Genomic DNA, 23,060 nt, shown 5'->3' with positions numbered 1-23,060 from the left:
AAGTGGGCGGCACGGTGGCAGTGGTTAGCATTGCTGCCTCACAGCGCCCGAGACCTGGGTTCAATTCCCGACTCAGGTGACAGACTGTGTGGAGTTTGCACATTCTCCCTGTGTCTGCGTGGGTTTCCTCCGGGTACTCCGGTTTCCTCCCACAGTCCAAAGATGTGCAGGTCAGGTGAATTGGCCACGCTAAATTGCCCGTAGTGTTAGGTAAGGGGTAAATGTAGGGGTATGGCTGGGTTGCGCTTCGGCGGGTCAGTGTGGACTTGTTGGGCCGAAGGGCCTGTTTCCACACTGTAAGTAATCTAATCTAATCTAAGTCATCACCTCCAAAAATTCAAATTCTATTAGAAACGATTCACCCTGACAAAGCTGTGCTGAGTAACCTTAATTAATCCTTGCTTTTTCAAGTGGAGATTGATTCTGTCTCTCAAATATTTATCCAATAATTTCCCTTCCACTGATGCTAGACTCGCTGCCTGTAGTTCTTTAGTTTAGCCCTACCACCCTTCTTGAATAATGGTACCACATAACTCATTGTTTTACAATATGGAGCAAAATTCTATTTGCCATCCTTACTACCTGCTGTAATGGTGTATTAACTTTGTGATTCATGCACGATGATATCCAGATCCCTCTGCACCTAAAAGATTAACACATGCTTCATGCATTGTACTGAGTATTTAGAGAGAAATTGCATTAAGTCAAATTCCGATAACTTCACACCTGGAATTTTGTTATCAGCAATTTCTGCTGGCATAATAGGATGCCCATGAGAAACCGAACTTCTTGACTAGTAACTCTGGATTAGCCACACCCTCACACTTGTCAGTTAATATGCCAAACAATTGAAGTAGAGTTGGGCCAGAGTGAAAACTCATGGATAAACTTGCTGTGATTACAAAGTCATCTCATGTCCTCTATGAAATTGCACCAAGAATTGTATAATATGATAAAACTGGACAGCTTTACCATGATTTTACCAGATTTCTTTTTAAAAATTGAACATTTAATGGTGAAAAGTGAATCAAGAAACATGTCAATGGTATGGTCTGCACCAATCTAGATGCCACTGAAAAGCTGCAGTTTCATGTGACTGAAGTACGAGAAGCTACTTTGCACATTTTAAGTCATTACCCATGCAATATGAGGCTACAAAGCCACCTGGATGACCGCCTGATTTTGGAGCATGGATGAGGAAATTAGACAAGATGTAGCAATGGAAGAAAAGGAAGATTATCTATCTGGAGAGTTTGATGAATGTTTGATCTGCTGTTTCTTTAGCTGAAGTGTGGGATCTTGTGTTGTAACATGAAAATATGTTTGACCACATCAATGACAGGGCAGACTCTAAAAATGACAGACCATAAGTAGTAACCTTTGGGTTTTTCCGGAGCTAACTTCAACATTTTTCAATGCTTTTTACTGTACAAGGGCAAGTTGTGAACAAATTGAAAAATGAAGACATTTTTCACGTTTAGAGTCATGGAGTCCGACAGCATGGTGACAGGCCCTGTGGCCCAAACTGGTCCATGCCGACCAGAATGTCTCTCCAAGCTAACCCATTTCCCTGCACTTGGCCCATATGCTTTTAAACCTTTCTTATCCATGTACTTGTCCAAATGCCTTGTAAATGTTGTTAATGTACCTGCCTCAACTACTTCCGCTGGCATATGTGTACCACCCTCTGTGTAAAAAAGTTGCCCCTCAGATTCCCTTTTATTCTTTATCCTAACCTAAAACTGATGCCCTCTAGTCCTTGATTCCCCAAGCTGGGATAAATGTGTCACTTTTTCATTTGTAGGTAGATCAGGTTACTTAAGAACTTCTCAGCTTTCCAAAATTTTGCTTGATGTGAATTTGTGGGCAAGCTCCCAGCAATTCTACACTCAACTTTACTGTAAATCACATTGCAAATTCAATACTAAAAGCAGGAGAGAGCCACAGTTCCAATGTAGTAGGGTAAAGAATACAAATGCATACATTCAGCCAAATAATGCTCATTTGTCAAGTATTTTAATATTCTCCAATTTACCGTTACAATATACATATGCTAAATGCAGATTGCTCCCGTGTCAACTTAGCAGATCAAAGTTGCAGTCTTGGCTCACATTGGTTTCAACTTCAGTTTATACAATGTGTATCTGAGACTCCCAATGGTTTGATGTTAGAAAATTTGGTGTGTTCACCTACTCAGTCATGGAAGGACTTCTTAAGCTTTGTTATTCATGCAAATGTTTCATAAGGAACCGAAATAACAATCACCTTGTATTTTAATTTTAACAAGAACTAATTCTACAGCCTTCCTTGCGTGAGGCAAGACTGTGTTCCTGATGCTATGACATGATAATAAAGCAAAATTGCAACAAGAACTCCAGATGTTGCAGAATGTACACCGTTGCAAGGCTCATTAAATCAAGAGAAAGCTAGTTCTTTCTGTAAAATGGAAAGCTCTTCCAATCCAGAAACAAATACTAAAAACTGCTCCATGACATGCCAGACCATTTGTGAATGCGCTGGTAAAAATTTAAATTTGAGGCAAAATTCAAAATAAATGCGGCTTAATGTTAATTGAGTGGCTGCAGACAACCAAAATGAGTGGACTTTCAGGGGAATGCATAATTAGTAGGGCTTTTCTTGATAATTGAGGGGAATAAAACTAAACTAAAATATGGTTCAGAATGTAACCTTATATATTACTGAAGGGTGTGGAAAGAATCAGGGCAGTAGTGCCAATGATTGAGTATTCATAACGGACAAAATCAAAGGAATAAATTAGATTGGCAAATACCTCCCCTTAATTCTCATTATTTTCAAAGTACCAGCAAAAAACACAACATGTTATACAAAGAATATGTTGGGAGTTTATAGAACATAAACCACAAACATGGCATCAACTGCTACAATACTAAACATCACAGGTGGCGAATTTCAAATACAATTTATTTTCCCCAAGCAATTTTTTTGGTATATATTTTTAACATAAAAATACATCTCAATAGTTTTGTATTTACTTATTTAATATAATTTTTATGTACACTATTTAAATGTGGGAGATGCACATAAGGCCCAGTTCAAATGACTGTTTATTATATTTGCTAACATATACCTTCATAATTAAAATCAGTTTTACTGATCTTCCAATTCAAAACCATAATTTATGATTCTACACATCTTGGAACAATGTATTTAACTATAGACAATTATGAGAATGATTGCCATTTAATGGTGATTTCCACCAGCATTTTTAGGTTTTTCTTCAAAAGGATGATAAACTTGTCTTACACGTGCTAAAGGACAAAATAGCTCATCCGCTGGTGGTAAGTCTTCCCACTTGGTCCACTCCCAACCTAGAATAAAGACAGGCTCGTGTGAAATTTATGTTCTAAACAGGTACTTAATTGGATGGGAAAGACTTGGTGAAAGGTATTATGAAAGCCCAAGTTGTATGGTTTTCAGATCTGATGCTGAAACAGTGAAACAACTGAAACAAGATTCTTTATGTCCACGAATAAGCAGAAACTTAAGTTTCAAATTCAAATATCGCAATCTCTACACCCATTTATACGAATCCAATCTGGCCAATGTGAGTAGAAAATCTCTATAGATTGAAAATAATGGAGCAATATTTGCAATTTAAGAGTTATCAAGTCTCCAGTGGAAAAATGTACGTGATTCCATACCCCAGTTGTTGGATGAGTCATTCCGAAACCATCTTGATCCCAAAGAGTCACTCAAGATAATCATTACTTGGTGAAACGAGTAACTGACAAGATATTGGCAAAATACTGCATTTGCAGTTGAACTGACAGAAGTTGCTGCTTCAAACAAAATCATATCACATCCTATTTCACCACACTTTTTGCTGCATAAAACCCCCATGGTGTGATGCAATAAAAACAAAGTAGAACAACATTTAGGGCAATATTGCATTTAACTGATCATACATTCACCTTTGGAGTCAGTTTTATATGCCTAAATCCAAGCAATGTGTTTGTGCAACACATAAAATATTGGAAAAACGAACATACCCATGCTTCCCAAATATTTTCCCACTGTGACCTAGCTCGAGGCTTGAGTGGTGGCGGTAGAGGAGAAGACCCATGAGAGAACGGAGACAGGAGTCAACGCCCCAAAGAATCAGCTTGTGACTCAACCCTCACTTTGAGAATACCCAGAATAAATGAAAATTGACATTCAATTGTGTTACCATCACTGAATCCTCACTATCAACATCCTCGGGGTTATCATTGACCAGAAACCTAGCTGGACTCACCATATCAACGTAGTGGCTACAACAGCAGATCAGACCCGAGGAATACTATAGTGAGTAACTCACCTGATTCCCCAAAGCCTACTAGGCAAAATTCAAGAGTATGATGGTGATAACTCCCCACTTGCCTGGTGCAGGTCCAACAACACTCAAAGAGCTTGACACCATCCAGAATAAAGCAAACTGCTTGACTGGCTTCACCTCCATAAGCATCCATACCCTCCATAAACAACACACTCAGTAGAGCAGTGTGTACCATCTACAAGATGCACTGCAGAAGTTCACCGAAGATCCTTACACTGCATCTTCCAAACCCATGACCACTTCCATCTATAAGATCAAGGGCAGTAGATACATGGGAACACCACCACTTACAAGTTCCCCTACAAACCATTCATAATCCTGACTTACAAATATATTGCCATTCCTTTACTGTTGCTGGGTCAAAGTTCTGGAATTCCCTCCATAAGGGCATTGTGGGTTTACCTACAGCACATGACAGCACCGTTTCAAGAGGGCAGTTCACCACCATCTTCTGAAGGCTAAATAGGGATGAGCAATAAATAGTGGCCCAGTCAGTGTTGTCCATGTCCCATGAGGATTTTCTCTTTAAAAAAATGAAGCATTCAACTCAACTCCAAGTTCCAGACAGATTCATGTGCAAATCAGTGTGGGAAGAATCAAATTAAATATATCTTTATATCAGTACCAAAATATTTTCACAGTTTAATTTAAACTGCTTCCTTTGGCGAGTTTACAAATGAATCATTACTGCACAGAACGATTAATACAATGGGAGAAAATACTCCAGCAAAGTTTTCTGCTTGTTCTAAATTATGACATGCTTTAGAAATATGTTGGCGATTCACTGTAATGTTATAAGTAGCTTTAAAATTAATACTGAGGCTAGAATTGCTGTAAAGATGTGTTCTGGAGAATTACTTTTATCTTGAAGTCAGAAGTTAATACAGCGTATCATTATTCTTTGGCAGTGCCTCACAACAGAGAATGATTTCATTATAAAGCAGGTCGTATTTTTTTAAATGAAAGAAATGATAATGAGAGGCGATAAGATGGTCCAAGGCTGTGATTGGATTTACAATCTTGCTTTCGTTACTTGTAAAAACTCAAAACTTAATATTACAAATTTACCTTCATTTTTCTGAGGTTCTAGGTTCTTTGGCTCTGAATCATAATCTGTATTGACTTCTCCTTGCATGAAAATTGTGACGTAGTGGTAATTTTCTTCTAATTTGATACAATTGACAACTGCAGCAAAGCACATATTCTTCATGTGAAGCCCTGTCTCTTCCAGAACTTCCCGCTTAGCACAGTCTTCCCAGCTTTCTCTATTAAAAAGTTTAAAAATAAGTCATGTTGATACAAATTCTCAAACTTTCCAAACTTACAAATACTTTTTTAAAAAAAGTTCTTGCATGGTATGAACAAAGAGGCCCCAGGAATAATTTCAAATTTTCATTTACATTGAAAGATTTGCAGCACAGATGGAGGCCAATCAGCCCACACACATTAATTTTCTTTTGGTCAAACTGCACTATAAACTGTACTCGTTTCCTCTCTTGCCCCTGTAAGTCAAGAAAAATTAAACTGAAAGATATAGCATGTTGGTGTTCCAATATTTGTATTGATAATAAAAGCAAAATACAGTGGAGATTTGAAATGAAAACAAAGTGTTGCAGAAGTCCATTGTTAACATTTGTGAAGAGAGAAACAGTTAATAGCTCAAGTCCCAAATGGGTCTTCTTTGGAAGCACAGAGCTTCCCCAACCCTTAAGTTTATTTGCATCTATGACATTCTTCAATTGGTATTCTACTACTAGGAAATGTACTGAGATCACTTCATAATAGCTCCTGGGTCATTCTTGAGCTGACTGACGAATTTACAGTGCCATAATTAGGCAATGAATTCTATCCTCCTTGCCTCCCCATTCTTAATTATTCATTGCTAAATAAAAAAAAGTATGAATGGTTAAATCATTAAGATGCACAGCAACAGTACACACAGAGTGTGCAAACTCCCACAATTCTGTAATCCCGAATATAAATAGCAAAAGGATAATAAAAGGATGCCTGGAAGGAGATCTCTTGTGGTACGAAATGAACATTTTGCATCTATCATCTCCAGAACTAGGATGTAGTTATAGAGGACAGAACAAAAAGAGGGGGCGATGACAAGGTTGGCAATACTCAATACCATTCCAGAGGGGGCACGTTGGGGTGCTAAGGGATGGTAAATTGAGGTGACTGTGTGGACACAATCTCCCTTGCATGTGATTGCTGCGAGGGAAGATGAGCAAACGGTTAAGACCAACCATCAGAGTTTCAATCACCGATTCCAACGAGGTGTAGACGCCGCATTTTTTTTGGATGCGCCTTAAGTCAGAATACAATAAAGTGTCAATCATTTCTGAAAAGGAAACTAATCACGATACCGACATGAAAATAAAAACGGTGCACCCCCTCACGCCGCACATCGCGCACTCGTTACAAAGCGATCAGGCATTAATCGGAGGAGACTTGTACCCGAACTCCAGGTGGCCCCCGGGCAGCTGGTAAGTACCTGCTCCGACCGAGCCTTTCCTTATCCCGAGCAGGACGCAGCCCGGCCGCTCCCGGCAAGTCACCACAACCCCCACTCCAACTGCCGGCCGGCGGAGCGGAGGACGTTCGGAGCCGGCCATTTCCAGTCAGCGTCGAAGCTACTTGACAACCGCCGCTGCCGGAACGCGCGAGGTGGGTTCGTGCGTGTGCGTCTGCGCCTACGCGCGCGCGGCCACCGAAGGCGCGGTGGCTGGGAAGGCGCGAGACTCAGCGTCGCTCGCGCGAATCGACCGTTCGGCCCAACGAGCCCCCTCCTAGCCACTCAATCCAATCACTGTGGTCTCCCAGACCTTGTCGAACTCAAGATCACTTTTTCTTTTTGTGTTGAATGCAACCCAGGATCTAATAAAATAAAATATGGAATGCGTTTTATTTGTGCTTTATAAAACTGTATATTTATAATTTGCATTTTGTCTGCTGGTCACCCCGTAGTGGTTGTAACCAGATCAGCCAGGTGGACTCAGTTCCCTACCAGGGTGCACTGGTTGGTAGATATAAACAGGAGTACCAGAAGTTCTGGTCACTCTGATAGCTGGCTCTGAGGGAACTGGATCAGTGTTGCTGACTCTCCATGTGTAAATGAAGGGTGACTTGCAGTTATTTCAGTGGCGATAAGGGAAGACACTTTCTGAGGGAAATTCACTTGCAGGCTTGGAAGTCTCCCAGGAGGAAGCACAGCCTGGGCTCATTCCCAGCTGAAAATAGTCCACTTCCCCAGGTGGGTTATCATTCTGACAGGGTCACAGCCTTGCCTACATCGTGCCCTTCAATGGCAGAACAACAGAACCTTTGCCCAACCAAATCTGGGAGACTTGCCAGGTTCAGAAGACTCCCAGGAGGGAGCACCACTTGAATTCACTCCCTTCAGAAAACTGGTCACTTCCCCAGTGAGAAATTGTCAAAACTGGATCATGATCTGGCCTGCAACAGGCCCCGACAGTGACCAGAAACCTCCACTTCTATCTAACTGGCCTGCTTCTGCATGTCTGGCATCATGTCATTACTTGGGAAGCTTGAATTGTTTCTTCCTACCATCAAAGACTCAGCCCAGTATGTGGAAAAAATGTGTTTTTTTTAAAAAAGTAATGACATTGGGGCAGAGGAAAAGCAATGAGTAATTCTCCTGAGAGCTTACGGACCTACAGCTCTTTTGGGTAATTCAAGCCTAACTTTCTGAGGCATCAGATTCTAAAACCTTTCAAGTGTTGATTGATTTAGCTAAGGAATACTACAACCCCGAGCCTCCTCTAATTCTGTGATGCTATTGGTTTTACATGGAAATTCGAGAACCAGGGGAAATCTGTATTGGGATTTTTGACCGTCTTATGATGACTGACAGAAACATATGACTTTGGTTTAACCTTTAATGTTATGCTGAGACACTGTTTGATCTGTGGGATTAATGATGCAACCATGCAAAATCACCTACTAGCTGAAGCCCAACAGTACTTCAAACAGGGACCACAACTACAAATTATCATTGGAAAATATGGCAAAAGGAGCATGTAAGTTGCAGGATATTCCAATGGAAGTGGACACCCTTGACAGACCGACTGAAGTTGGGGAACACCACTTCAGTGAAGGTAATTGCATAGCCTCACTCAGGACATATCCTGAACAGAAGGACTTTAGTTCAGTACCCAGCAAAACCCTAAAACAAAGTCAAACCTCGGCCAAACAGTTAAAATCTCTTTGGGATCCAGGTTGGCAAGTCATTATAGTTGCTGCCGGTATGTGGATCCGAGATAGCAAAGAACCCCATGTTGACTTTGAGGAAGTAAGGAGCAGGTTAGGCCGAGGAGGTCCAACAGATGTTATCTACCTGGAATTCAAGAAGGCCTTTGACAAGGTGCCACACAGGAGGCTACTGAGTTAGATAACGGCCCATGGTGTCAGAGGCTAGGTGTTAGCATAGATAGAAGCTTGGTTGTCTGGCAGAAAGCAGACAGTGTGGATAAAAGGGTCTTTCTCAGGATGGTAGCTGGTGACTATGGTGTTCCGCAATGCTCAGTGTTGGGACCGCAACTTTTCACTTTGTTCATTAACCATCTGGATGAAGGAACTGAGGGCATTCCAGTTATGTTTGCAGATGATACAAAGATAGGTAGAGGGACAGCACAGAGGAGGTGGGGAGACTGCAGAAGAATTTGGACAGGTTAGGAGAGTGGGCAAAGAAGTGACAGATGAAGTACTATATGGGAAAATGTGAGATCATGTGCTTTGGTAGTAAGAATACTCTATGTTCTAAATGGGGACTAAATTCAGAAGTCTGAAGTACAAAGAGACTTGGCTGTTCTAGTCCAAGATTCTCTCAAGGTAAACCTGCAAGTTGAGTCGGTAGTTAGGAAGGCAATCATGGCATTTGTTTTGAGAGGACTCAAATATAAATGTAGGGCTGTACTTCTGAGGTTCTATAAAGCTCTGGTCAGACCACATTTGGGGTATTGAGTGCAGTTTTGGGCTGAATATCCCAGGAAGGATATCCTGGCCCTGGGGAATGTTCAGAGGAGATTCATGAAAATGGTCCCTGGAATGCAAAGGGTGGCACGGTGGCACAGTGGTTAGCACTGCTGCCTCACAGCGCCAGGGACCTGGGTTCAATTCCCACCTCAGGCGACTGACTGTGTGGAGTTTGCACGTTCTCCCCGTGTCTGCGTGGGTTTCCTCCGGGTGCTCCGGTTTCCTCCCACAGTCCAAAGATGTGCGGGTCAGGTGAATTGGCCATGCTAAATTGCCCATAGTGTTAGGTAAGGGGTATATGTAGGGGTAGGGGTATGGGTGGGTTGCGCTTCGGCGGGTCGGTGTGGACTTGTTGGGCCGAAGGGCCTGTTTCCACACTGTAAGTAATCTAAAAAAACTTATGAGGAACGTTTTAGGACTCTAGGTTTATACTCAATGGTTTTAGAAGGATGAGAGGTGATCTAATTGAAACATATAGAATACAGAATGACTTGACAGAGTAGACGTTGGGAAGTTGTTTCCATTGGTAAGAGAGACTAGGACCTGAGGGCATAGCCTGAGAGTCAAGGGAAGACCTTTTAGAATGGAGATAAAGAGAAACTTCTTCAGCCAGAAGATGGTGAATTTATGGAATTCATTACCACAGGAGGCTGTGGAGGCCAGGTCATTGAATATATTTAAGAATGAGAGAGATAGATTCTTGAGTATGAAGGGGATCAAGGATTATGGGGAGAAAGTGGGAGAATAGAATTGAGAAACTTATCAGCCTTGATTGAATGGCCTAGTTTCTGCTCCTGTGTCTTATGACCCTAAATTGAGTAAGAGAACACATAGGCCAGTATCCAGGAGAGTGCACATCCTGGATAGTCCACCTGTATGTGTTTTGAAAAGTTAAATTGTTCAGAAAAATCAGAAGCAAACAAAATAAATGTCTGGTTAAATGGTAATTTTGCCTTAATGGAGGTTCATATTGATACAGCCATTTCAGCGATCACAGAACAAGTCTTTAACAAAATTTGATTTGGATTCCAACCTGTAAATTTGCACAAGACCTTGGCTAGAATGAGAAGCTATAACAAGGATCCTTCACGGATTAAGCGTACAACTTTGGTTCCGGTCTCTTATGAGAAACAGATGGTTCAGTTACCAATGATTGTAGTAAAAGGCTCGGGCCCAGGCTCAATCGTGCACAATTGGCTGAGTAAGATTTACCTAGATTTGCTCATCATTTTTCGAATAGAAAATGGCTGCCTGAGTATTTAGATACCCAGAGGATTTTCAGGCTGGTCGAGGGACTATCAAAAGAGCCAAGGCCACTTTGCATGTTGACCAGGAAGCCATTTCACAATTCTGCAAGACCTACCCAGTGCCATTTGCCTTTCTCACAAAAATAGAGGCAGAAATCAGAAGGCTGGAAAGTGAAGGAATCATCAAATCAGTCCAGTTTGCAGAATGGTCAGCACTACTTGATTGTGAAATCGCCTTTGTGGGGATTTTAAGCAAACACTGCCCACAGCTGGATCCCTTGCTTAGAGGATTTATACATAAATCTCGCAGGGAGGCTATCCTTCATGAAGCTGGACATCAGTCATGCATACTTGCAATTGTGGTTAGATGAGGATTCCCAGAAGTATGTTGTAATGAATACTCAGAAGGTTTTGTACCAACACATGAGGCTGTCATTTGGGATATCTTCAGCCTGTGCAATTTTTCAGTGGATGAAGGAGAACGTTTACCTACGTGTTGTGCTAATCACAGGCAAGACCAATAAGGAGCACTTAGAGAACTTGGACATAGTCCTTAGACATTTCTCCCAGGCGAGCGTATGCCTTGAAAGGGAAAGATGTGTGTTCCAGGCACTCCAAGTGACCTACTTGGGCTACAGAGTCAACAAGATTGGGTTACACTCGTTAGAAGACAAAGTGAGGGTGATCAAAATGCCCCACTATTCACATCAGTAGTGGAGCTGAGGACTTTCCTTGGGTTAGTGAACTGTTATGGAAAGTTCATAGATAACCTGGCTTCAATCCTGGCACCTGTGCATCAACTCTTAAAGGGTCAGCTTTGGGAATGGTTCCTGAGCCAAGTCATAATCTTTAGGGAAGTGAAGAAACAGCTATCTTCCTCTGGGTTGTTTGCACGCTGTGATCCAAAGCAAGGTCAGGTATTGACATGCAATGCCTCCCATAGGGTATTGGGGTAGCATTAGCTCATAGGTGGCCCAATAGGGAGAGGAAAGAGCAATAGTGTATGCATCCAAGACTTAGGTTAATATAGATCATAAATACGCCGAGATAGAGAAAGAAGGTTTGTCAGTCAAATTTGGAATCAGGAAGTTCCACCAATATCTTTTGTAATAATAACAGAGCACAAATGCCTGCTATGTCTACCTAAAGAAGACAAAGTTAAAAATTACACAACACCAGGTTATAGTCCAACAGGTTTAATTGGAAGCACACTAGCTTTCGGAGCGACGCTCCTTCATCAGGTCTTAGTGGAGGGCTCAATCCTAACGCACAGAATTTATAGCAAAAATTTACAGTGTGATGTAACTGAAATTATACATTGAAAATTTGATTGTCTGTTAAGTCTTTCATCTGTTAGAATACAGTGATAGTTTCACTTCTTTCATGTGTAAATCACAAAACCTTTTTTTTAAAAAGTAACATTCTCAGGTTAGTTGTTAACAACGGTGATAGCTAGACAATATGTTGAAGGTGTTGGCCCCCTGTGTTCTCTGTCTATGCCATTCATCCGTTGTCGTAGCCTTTGCCCGGAGGCAAAACCGAGCAAAGGCTACGACAATGGATGAATGGGCACTGCACAACAATCAACAGACAGGAGGGTTCCTTCCCAGTTGGGGAACTCTTCAGTGGTCCAGGACATTCAGGTCCAGACCTTCAGGTGACCATCTCCAAGGTGGACTACGGGACATGCAGCAGAGAAAAGTGGCCGAGCAGAGGCTGATAGCTAAGTTTGGTACCCATAAAGGGGGCCTCAACCGGGACCTTGGGTTCATGTCACATTACAGATGACCACCATTGCACTATATACACACACACAGATATTCCTACACACGTACACACAGGCATTCCTAAACACACATACACACGGACACACACCCTTACAGACACACACACATCCCACACTCTCACATGCACCCCCTCACAGACAATAGACAATAGGTGCAGGAGTAGGCCATTCAGCCCTTCGAGCCTGCATCGCTATTCAATATGATCATGGCTGATCATTCCTAATCAGTATCCGCTTCCTGCCTTATCTCCATAACCCTTGATTCCACTATCTTTGAGAGCTCTAGCCAACTCTTTGTTAAATGAATCCAGAGACTGGGCCTCCACTGCCCTCTGGGGCAGAGCATTCCACACAGCCACCACTCTCTGGGTGAAGAAGTTTCTCCTCATCTCTGTCCTAAATGGTCTATCCCGTATTTTTAAGCTGTATCCTCTGGTTCGACACTCACCCATCAGCGGAAACATGTTGCCTGCTGCCAGAGTGTCCAATCCTTTCATAATCTTATATGTCTCAATCATATTCCCTCTCAGTCTTCTAAACTCAAGGGTATACAAGCCCAGTCGCTCCAGTCTTTCAGTGTAAGGTAATCCCTCCATTCCAGGAATTGACCTTGTGAACCTACGCTGCACTCCCCCAATAGCCAGAATGTCTTTCCTCCAATTTGGAGACCAGAACTGCACACAGTACTCCAGGTGTGGTCTCATCAGGGCCCTGTACAGCTGCAGAAGCACCTCTTTGCTTCTATACTTAATCCCTTTTGTTATGAAGGCCAGCATGCTATTAGCCTTCTTCACTACCTGCTGTACCTGCATGCTTGCCTTCATTGACTGGTGTACAAGAACACCCAGATCTCTCAGTATTGCCCCTTTACCTAAGTTAATTCCATTGAAGTAGTAATCTGCCTTCCTGTTCTTGCCACCAAAGTGGATAACCATACATTTATCCACATTAAACTGCATCTGCCATGCATCTGCCCACTCACCTAACTTGTCCAGGTCACCCTGTAATCTCCTAACATCCTCATCACATTTCACCCTGCCACCCAGCTTTGTATTATCATCAAATTTGCTAATGTTATTGCTGATACCATCTTCTATATCATTAACATATATTGTAAAACTTAAGACACTCTGCACTCACCACACACACGTACACTTTCTCACACTCACAACCCCCAACCCAGACACACACACACACAGACCCACATGCACACATATATTTTGTGGGGTGACTTTGTACTTGCAGGGTTACATTGTACTTTGCTCAAAAACTGCATACATTCATGTAGAACTCTGAGCTCAAAAACTCCGTTATCTCACTTTTTAGATTAGAATCAATCTAAACATCATGGCATAGACAGAGAACACAGGGGACCAACACCTTCAATATATTGTCTAGCTATCCCCATTGTTAACAGCTAACCCGAGAATGCAATTTTTTAAAAAAAGGTGAAAGAAGTGAAACTATCACTGTATTCTACCAGATGAAAGGCTTAACAGACAATCAATTTTTCAATGTATAATTTCAGTTACATCACACTGTAAATTTTTGCTATAAATTCTGTGCGTTAGGATTGAGCCCTCCACTACCACCTGATGAACGAGTGTCACGCCGAAAGCTAGTGTGCTTCCAATTAAACCTGTTGGACTATAACCTGGGGTGTTGAGTGATTTTTAACTTTGTACATCCCAGTCCAGCACCGGTATCTCCAAATCATAAAGAAGGCAAAGCAGTGCTGCCCATAGCTTCAGGGCAAATTCAGCGGTGGGCTCTAATACTGAATGGGTATAAGTTGGAACACCATCTGGAAGACCAAGTGACAAATGTGGACACTTTCGGCCACCTCCTGCTAGCATATACACACTGGTAGTTCTGCCATTGGAAAAGTTTGTAATAGTTTTAAATTTTCTGGACATACTTCCAGTCACAGCTGGTAATATTAGACTTTGGATACAAAAAGATATGGTCCTGGCAAAACTGAAACAGTTGGTGGTGATGGGGAAACCAATGAGTTGTCACAACCAGAATTGAAATTTTTTTGGACCCAGAGAGACCAGATCACAGTAGAGGACGCGATATTATTATGAAGAGGAAGAGTGACTGTTCTGAGCAAAGGTCGTCAACAGATACTGGCTGAACCTCCACCAAGATCATCCAGGGGTTTCCAAAATGATGGTGTTAGTGAGAAGTCATGTCTGGTTACCAGAATTGGATGCAGACAAAGCCACTTTGATGAGGCAGTGCCCAGAGTTCCAACAAGGACAAAAGTTACTGCCAGCAGTTACACTACAGGCATGGGAATAGCTGGGCAAACCCTGGACTCAGTTACATGTCAACTATGCAGATCATTTCTTGGGCTCAAAGTTCTTAATCATTGTGGATGCTCAGTCTTAATGGTTGGACATGTACAAAGTTCATTCAAATATGGGGACAAAAACAGAAATACTGTGTGAATCCTTTGCAATACATGGATTACTGGAAGTGTTGGTCACAAATAACATGCCATCAATTAACAGCAGGGAATTTGAGTATTCCCTAAAGTTGAATGGTATTCATCATATAACGACAGCTCCATACCATCCATCATTCAATGGTCTGGCAGAAACAGCAGTCCAAACTTTGAAGGCAGTCTTAAAGAAACACCCTACAACTTCACTAGAAATCAAACTGTCCCAGTTCCTATTTGATTGTAGGACCACTGTCATGCAACTGCAGATAGCTCCAGCAGAGTTGCTAATAGGGAGAAGGCACTGACCAGGTTAAATATGATCTTCCTGGACCTGGAGGGAGGGTGAAATGGCATCAGAAATGCCAATGTCAGACACATGAGTCCAGTAAGCAAGACAGACAGATTACTTCAGTGAGCAGTTTGGTTTAGGAAACATGGGAATGGCCCTGCATGGGCAATAGGCATGGTGAATCCGAGGTTAGGTCTGGTGATGAATAAAGTTGGTGAAGTGGAATGGTCCTGAACAAGCATGTGAACTATATAAAAGCTGCAAAATCACAAACGGCACAGGAGCAAAATGTGTCCAGCTCGACTGCCTGAAGAGGAAAATTAATTTCTTCCGAGATGCTTCGGATGCAAGAGGCGAGCTACTGTGCAACCCGCATCAGAGGCAGAGGCAACCTGCTCTGGTGCTAAAACACTGCAGGAAAAGCTACAAAATAAAACAGCCTATGTCCTCACTCAGGCAGGGAGGGTTGTAGTAACTATAACAACGTCAGCCAGGTGAATGTCGTAGAATATGACTTCACTGATTTGGAATGTTTATCTGATCCAATCAGGGAGCCCTGGCTGACAGAATATATACAGGCGGGAGCCTGTGCCCCACAACCTGAGCCGCCTCCGAAATTTTAACTTTGTCCCGTTCAAGGACGTTAAAAGGTGTGTCCTATATCGACTGCTGCTGCACACCGTCCACCTCTTCTCCCTCATCCACCGCCCGGACACGCCCTGGCGTGCCCATTTGCCACCGGGCGGTGGGGATCCCCAGTGGAGGGCTCTCTACGCAGGAGTCCTCCCCCTTTCTCTCGGGGATCTGGGGTGGAGGGTGCTGCACGCAGCAGTCCCCTGCAACCGCAGATTGCGGTGGTTCACGGACTCCCAGCCCAACTGCTTGTTCTGTGGCGCTGTGGAGTCCGTGGACCATGTGTATGTTGGGTGTGGGCGTTTGCACTCCCTTTTTGATTTTCTGAAAAACCTTCTCCTCTGCTTTTGGTTGCACTTCAGTCCCACGCTCCTGATCTTCGGGCACCCGGTGCGGAGGAGGGAGGGCAGGTCTGAAGACCTCCTCGTGGGTCTGCTCCTGGGCCTGGCCAAACTGGCCATAAACAGGTCCAGGCAGCGGGCCGTGGAGGGGGTCGTTAGGGCCGACTGCCTGCCCCTCTTCCGCGGTTACGTTAGGGCCCGGGTGTCCTTGGAGAAGGAGCACGCGGTGTCCACCAACACCCTGGAGTTGTTCAGGGAGAGGTGGGCGCCGCAGGGAGTGGAGTGCATCATTTCCCCCTCCAACTCTATTTTGATTTAGTCCCTGCCCTCCCCTTCACTGTTTTGATCACACAGCATTGCCCTTTGATGGGAAGGGCACTGCTCGTCACAGGCCACTCGGGTGTAAAAGAGAAAAAAAAAAAAAAAAAAAAATATATACAGGCGGGAGCCTGTGCCCCACAACCTGAGCCGCCTCCGAAATTTTAACTTTGTCCCGTTCAAGGACGTTAAAAGGTGTGTCCTATATCGACTGCTGCTGCACACCGTCCACCTCTTCTCCCTCATCCACCGCCCGGACACGCCCTGGCGTGCCCATTTGCCACCGGGCGGTGGGGATCCCCAGTGGAGGGCTCTCTACGCAGGAGTCCTCCCCCTTTCTCTCGGGGATCTGGGGTGGAGGGTGCTGCACGCAGCAGTCCCCTGCAACCGCAGATTGCGGTGGTTCACGGACTCCCAGCCCAACTGCTTGTTCTGTGGCGCTGTGGAGTCCGTGGACCATGTGTATGTTGGGTGTGGGCGTTTGCACTCCCTTTTTGATTTTCTGAAAAACCTTCTCCTCTGCTTTTGGTTGCACTTCAGTCCCACGCTCCTGATCTTCGGGCACCCGGTGCGGAGGAGGGAGGGCAGGTCTGAAGACCTCCTCGTGGGTCTGCTCCTGGGCCTGGCCAAACTGGCCATAAACAGGTCCAGGCAGCGGGCCGTGGAGGGGGTCGTTAGGGCCGACTGCCTGCCCCTCTTCCGCGGTTACGTTAGGGCCCGGGTGTCCTTGGAGAAGGAGCACGCGGTGTCCACCAACACCCTGGAGTTGTTCAGGGAGAGGTGGGCGCCGCAGGGAGTGGAGTGCATCATTTCCCCCTCCAACTCTATTTTGATTTAGTCCCTGCCCTCCCCTTCACTGTTTTGATCACACAGCATTGCCCTTTCATGTGAAGGGCACTGCTCGTCACAGGCCACTCGGGTGTTTTCCTACTTTTCCTGGTGGTGGAAATTAAATAAAGATTTGTGCACTTTATGTCTCTCACTGTGTCTCACAGCTGCACACACACACACACACACCATGGGTGCTGGGAAAAAAATAAGCACTACCGCAGTTAGGCGGTAGTGTGGGGGTTAATTTAAAAAAAGAAAAAAAAAGAAAAAAAAAATATATACAGGAGTACAAAGTTAAAAATCACTTAACACCAGGTTATAGTCCAAAAGGTTTATTTGGAAGCTAGTGCTTTTGTATATCCCAGTCCAATACTGGCATCTTCAAATCAAATGCAGGAGTGTCATACATCCTGACACTCTTGGAGTTGACTCTGAAGAAGTTGGATCAGTGGCAAGGACTCTCCACCTTTAAAATAAAAGGTGACTTAGTGATGGGATACTGGCCTCTGGGGAGTCAACAGCCTAGAACAAAGTTAATTAAATACGCCAAACAACAGGAACTACAAATCTGAAGAAAATCTGGAGACTGAGACATCCTATTTCTGAAATGTCTAAACCTCTTTCTCTATTTGCCAGGCCTATTGATGACTTCCAGCATTTTCAGGTCACCAGCATCAGAACCATCCCAAAGTGGCACCAGGCCGAGCTGTCATTGTCATTGTCATTGAATCCCTCGCCTTGCCTCGGCCGCGGATTCTGATTGGTTGATTTGGGGCCCCAGGTCCTATTGGTCCCACGCCTGCGCATTCCCGACGTTGGAGATAGAGCTGACCATGGCGGCGGTGGGATGCTTCTTGTTTGCGGCTCGGCGAGGCTGCTGTTGCTGCCGCGGTGTTCGTGTCTGTCATCCCCGTGGAGGGGACACGGTGAGTCATGGGAAGTGAAAGTGGTGGATTAAAGGGAAGGAGGTGTTGATCTGTGGCTAGTTTGCCAGCTGATCGGCCCGGCCCGGAGCGGGAGGGGACGGTGAGCTGGGGAGGTCGGCGCTGGCGATTCAAACGGAGCTCGCGATCGTTCTGAAGAGGGTGCACGTGACAGCGCTGACCCTGCCCCAAGTGTCACCGTGACCCTCGGGGTTTCTGTGAGTGGCACGCGCAACCTTGTCCATCCCGTGTTCCCGCTTGCATTGCTACCCAGCCCAGCTGGTGCTCAGGTTCAGGTTTGCATGCTAGAAAGGTTTGCGGTGCTGACAGGCTTCCCAGAGCTGCTTGTGAAACTACAGTCAATGCCTCTCAGCCGGGGTGTGATTGCTTCACTCGTCTGCCCCAAATAAACTTGGCAAGTGGGTTTAAGCAAAGTGGCAATGACATTATTTACGATTTCAAAGTCCCGTAATTTACCCAAATTGACTATTCTGATATGCCAACTCTTAGCTTCCACCCTCTGAGCTTGAGTTTAGGCAAAATCTGATATCTGAACTTTCTCACTCCTTTGTTGATCAATCATAACCGTTTGCTGATGTGAATTGGCTTTTGTTTCACCACGAGCTTAATCATCTCAGTTTAGTGATGAAAATCCCTCAGTGGCCTTTCGATAATCTTACCCAGTGTACAACTCTTGAGAATTGTTCTTCTGAACTCATCTCTTCTGCATCCCCTATCTCCTCAATTGCTTTGCTGCACCATTACTGATTATTCCTTCGGTTGTGTAGGCCTGAAGATTTTGAATTCCTTTCCTAAACTTCTTACCTATTCAAGTCTCTTATCAAAGTTTTGATACGAATGAATATGTGAGAAATGTTTTCTCTTGTGGGGACGAATAACTGGAAGCCTGCAACATAATAGTCACTAAGAAATCCTATCATGAATTTATAAGAAACTACCTCACGTGGGATGGTGACAATGTGGCAGTCACAACTATATTGAATTATTGAAAAAAGTAGCACAAATGGTTGCAGGGAAAGTCAAACAAACATGAAGAGAGGATAGAATAGAATAAAATCCCTATAGTGTGGAAACAGGCCCTTCGGCCCAACAAATCCACACCCAGCCTCTGAAGAGCAACCCACCCAGACCCATTCCCCTACCCCATTATCCCACACTTACCCCTGACTAATGTACCTAACCCACACATCCTAGAACACTATGGGCAACTTAGCATGGCCAATTCACTTAACCTGCACATCTTTGAATCATGGGAGGAAACCCATGCAGACACTGGGAGAATATGCAAACTCCACACAGACAGTCGCCTGAGGCTGGACTCTAACCTGGGTGAGTGCTAACTGCTGAGCCACTGTGCTGCCCCAATAGAGAATTACAATGTAGATTTTGATGAGAAAAGATAGGAGTGGAGCATAAACACTGTTACAAACTGGGTGGGCCAAATGGATATCTTAAGTAAGGCAAAACAAAAAATTGTGGGTGCTGAAGATCTAAAGCAAAAACAAATTGCTGGAGAAACTTAGGCCTGAAAGAGTTTGAATATATTTTCCAGATATCAGAGCAAAATATTGTGACTATTAGAAATATGAAATCCAAAAATACTGGAACTACTTAGTCTGGCAGCATCTCTGGAGAAAAGTGGAGTGAGCAACCTAGATTGTGCATTCAGCACTAAATGAAGGCTGCTGAAGTCTAAGAAAGAAACTGGGAAAGATCCTGTGATCTCTGTGATGGGCTTGGTAGTTTATCATGGTACTTTAAATCTCCCCCTAGTCCCTCCTCCCTACCTTTTATCTCAGCCTGCTTGGCTCTCTCTCTCTTATTCCTGATGAAGGGCTTATGCTCGAAACGTCGAATTCTCTATTCCTGAGATGCTGCCTAACCTGCTGTGCTTTGACCAGCAACACATTTGCAGCACTTTAAATCTTGTGCCAAGTCATAGGGTTGGCTTTATGTGCAGTGGTGATGTTAGCAGGCAGGTAGGCAACTAATCAAGCTGAAGTATTCACATAGCAAATTGTGGATTTCTGCATACACCTGGACTTCTGAAGTTGTTTTCAGTTTAAATGGAATAATGATATGAACTTTGGATTTCACAATTATGACCAGAGTAAAGTTTAAAGAAAAATTTCAGGTTGGTCCCCAATCATCTGAACTCACATTTTGGCAAAACGTCATCACTCTGAAACTTGAAAGCTGCTTCACTCTCCACAGGTGCTACCAGACCTGAGTTTTCCTTGCATTAAAAAAAAATCAGTTCTAAATTCAAAACTTTGAATGAATTGCTATTCCTCAAAAGGTGTGCATGTAATATATCAATTTGTGATTTAACTTAACAGGAAAAATGACAACACCATATATTCCAAAGTTTTGTCTTCAAGATTTAATATTTTATATTTTTATTGTTACAAAGATGAAATTAGAGATTTATTTTTGCTGTCCAGTATTTGCTTGTATAATTCCAGTGCCATCCAGGATTAGGATTTATTTGCACATCAAAAGAATATCGCCAGGGTAGTTGAAAGATTGATAGATGGTCAACGTTTCCCTAGGTTATTAATGTTGAGTCCACTGCAGCCTTGTCAAAAGTGGTCTTCGATGTCCATCAGCTAGTTAATGATAGTACCTGATGAGGTTCTCTCTCTCTTTTTAAACTCTGAATAGCATGGCACATAATGGTGGCAGTTCTTCTTGCAAATGCTTTGTCTTGAAAGAACAACAGACGAGTTGTTAAATTTCTTTTTAATGCAAGTACTAGTTAGGCTAGACTGCTGCAATGACCTGCAAAGTCCTTTGGGCTTTTGGCTGTCCTCATTTAATGAAACATTGATCCAGTTATTAATATAATGCTGTCTTTATTCTTTTATGGGGTGTGGGAGCTGCAAGTAAGGCCGGCATTTGTTGCCCATCTGTCCATCTGTATAATTCCCTTTGATTTGAGTGGTTTGCTAGATGATTTCAGCAGGCAGTTAAGGATTAAGCACATTGCTGTGGGTCTCTGGCATTTTCCCTTTCCTAAAGAACTTTTTTGTGAATCAGATAGGTTTCCAGAGCATTCAGTAATTCTAATGGGCATTATTGAGACTATTTTTATATTTCACAATTATTGACTGAATTTTAAATTCCATGAGCTATCATAGAGTGACTTCAACCTGTCCCCCCAGAGCGTTAGCCTGGGCTTTTAGATTATTAGTTCCGTCTGCTACGACACCATCTCCCAATAATTTATCTTCAATTTGAATTTTTATTTTAAAATTTAATGCAAGTTATGATTGTTTGTTTTAAATTCTTTAGGTGTTTGGCAGGTCTTCTGGCTTACTTTCAGTCCATGGTATGCAAAACATTCAGCGACAGCAGAGAAACCTTTCCTTGCATGAGTACATAAGTATTGGATTGCTAAAGGATGCTGGCATCTCTGTACCCAGTGGGAAAGCTGTTTCTACACCAGATGAAGCATATTCTGCTGCCAAAGCAATTGGTATGATGGCAATGAAATTGAAATTGCTTTATTGCTTGTGAATTAAAACAATGAGAATTTTAGATTCATGTTTACCTCAAATGTGAATGAAGTCTGACAACAGCTGTAAGGTCAATATTGTGATGGAAAATGAATAATCTTGACAGGACTGTAGTTTGTGTTTTGGGGTGAGTTATCAGTAAATAACTGAAATTTAATGATAAATAAGCATTTCAGTTTGAGAAGATAGAGAAGTAAGAGAAGAAGACTATTACCTTAATCACAGCTTATCTTTGTTCCCAATCTTCCTATGATGCTTTCTTAACCTTTAGTTATCAGTTTTAGTGAAATCTAAATGCCAAAAATATTGGCATGCCCATTATCTGTAAAGATACTGCCTGACCTTTGTAGATCTTGCAATTTTCTTTTGATAAGGAATATCTGTTTCACAAGTTTCTTTATATGCTAAGTTCCAGATTACATCAAGTTTCTTTAAACTAGAGTGCAAGATAAACAATGTTATCATCAGACAAAAAAATGAAAAACTGCAGATGCTGGAAATCTGAAACAAAAACGGATTGTTGTAAAATCTCAGCAGGTCTGGCAGCATCTGTAGAGAGAAATCAAAGTTAACATTTTGGGCTCAGTGACCCTTAAGAACTGATGGTAGCTTGGAAAAAAACATTTTGTTAAACAGAAGATGGAGTGAGGGGAAGAGGAGAGAGTTAACAATAGATGAAGATAGAGCCCAAACAGAGCGAGAAACAATTAGACAGACAAAAGAGTGGTTAGAGTCATAGAGATGTACAGCATGGAAAAAGACTCTTTGGTCCATGCCGACCAGATATCCCAACCCAATCTAGTCCCACTTGCCAGCATCAGGCCCATATCCCTCCAAACCCTTCCTATTCATATACACATCCAGATGCCTTTTAAATGTTGCAATTGTACCAGCCTCCACCACATCCTCTGGCAGCTCATTCCACACACATACCACCCTCTGCGTGAAAAAGTTGCCCCTTAGGTCTCTTTTATATCTTTCCCCTCTCACCCTAAACCTATGCCCTCTAGTTCTGGACTCCTCGAGCCCAGGGAAAAGACCTTGTCTATTTATCCTATCCATGCCCCTCATGATTTTGTAAACCTCTATAAGGCCACCCCTCAGCCCCAGCCTGTTCAGCCTCTCCCTATACCTCAAATTCTCCAACCCTGACAACATCCTTGCAAATCCTTTCTGAACCCTTTCAAGTTTCACAACATCTTTCCGATAGGAAGGAGACCAGAATTGCACGCAATATTCCAACAGAGGCCTAACCAGTCTTGGGGCATGATTAGCTGCTAATGGGGACTATTTGTGGCTGACAATGTGTTTGTGTGGTAGACAAGGCCTGGTCTGTGGAGATGGAGGAA

The 23,060-nt window shown here is 43.2% G+C and overlaps 2 protein-coding genes across 3 annotated transcripts in view; one reads left to right on the top strand and one right to left on the bottom strand.

Moving 5' to 3' along the window:
* Positions 1–1,999: 1,999 nt before the first annotated feature.
* On the bottom strand, positions 2,000–7,009 carry nudt15 (nudix (nucleoside diphosphate linked moiety X)-type motif 15). Its single transcript, XM_060832923.1, has 3 exons — positions 6,818–7,009; positions 5,426–5,622; positions 2,000–3,350 (listed from the first exon to the last, which is right to left on the bottom strand). Exons 1-3 carry the CDS (start codon positions 6,973–6,975, stop codon positions 3,223–3,225), a joined length of 483 nt encoding a protein of 160 aa, XP_060688906.1. The 5' UTR covers positions 6,976–7,009; the 3' UTR covers positions 2,000–3,222.
* Positions 7,010–18,073: 11,064 nt separating this feature from the next.
* The window catches only part of LOC132820682 (succinate--CoA ligase [ADP-forming] subunit beta, mitochondrial), an 89,451-nt gene continuing 84,464 nt past the window's right edge, over positions 18,074–23,060 (top strand). The window contains exons 1-2 of one of the 2 annotated variants that reach the window (XM_060832921.1): positions 18,074–18,175; positions 21,488–21,671. In XM_060832921.1, the coding sequence (XP_060688904.1) occupies positions 18,083–18,175; positions 21,488–21,671 (277 nt within the window). In that variant the 5' untranslated portion in view covers positions 18,074–18,082. The remainder of the gene's footprint in view (positions 18,176–21,487; positions 21,672–23,060) is intronic. The other variant, XM_060832922.1, reaches the window with a different exon arrangement.

Source organism: Hemiscyllium ocellatum, chromosome 12 (genome assembly GCF_020745735.1).
Source record: "Hemiscyllium ocellatum isolate sHemOce1 chromosome 12, sHemOce1.pat.X.cur, whole genome shotgun sequence".
Lineage (NCBI taxonomy): Eukaryota > Metazoa > Chordata > Chondrichthyes > Orectolobiformes > Hemiscylliidae > Hemiscyllium > Hemiscyllium ocellatum.
Note: the sequence above shows the minus strand (reverse complement) of the source record. Positions and strands in the feature narration are given on the sequence as shown.

Coding starts and splice junctions, on each gene's coding strand:
- nudt15 (XM_060832923.1), bottom strand. CDS start 6,975: ATGGCCGGCTCCGAACGTCCTCCGCTCCGCCGGCCGGCAGTTGGAGTG. Junction 5,623..6,817: donor GGGGGCCACCTGGAGTTCGG/GTACAAGTCTCC, acceptor ACTTTTTAATAG/AGAAAGCTGGGAAGACTGTG. Junction 3,351..5,425: donor AGAACCTCAGAAAAATGAAG/GTAAATTTGTAA, acceptor TCTTTATTCTAG/GTTGGGAGTGGACCAAGTGG.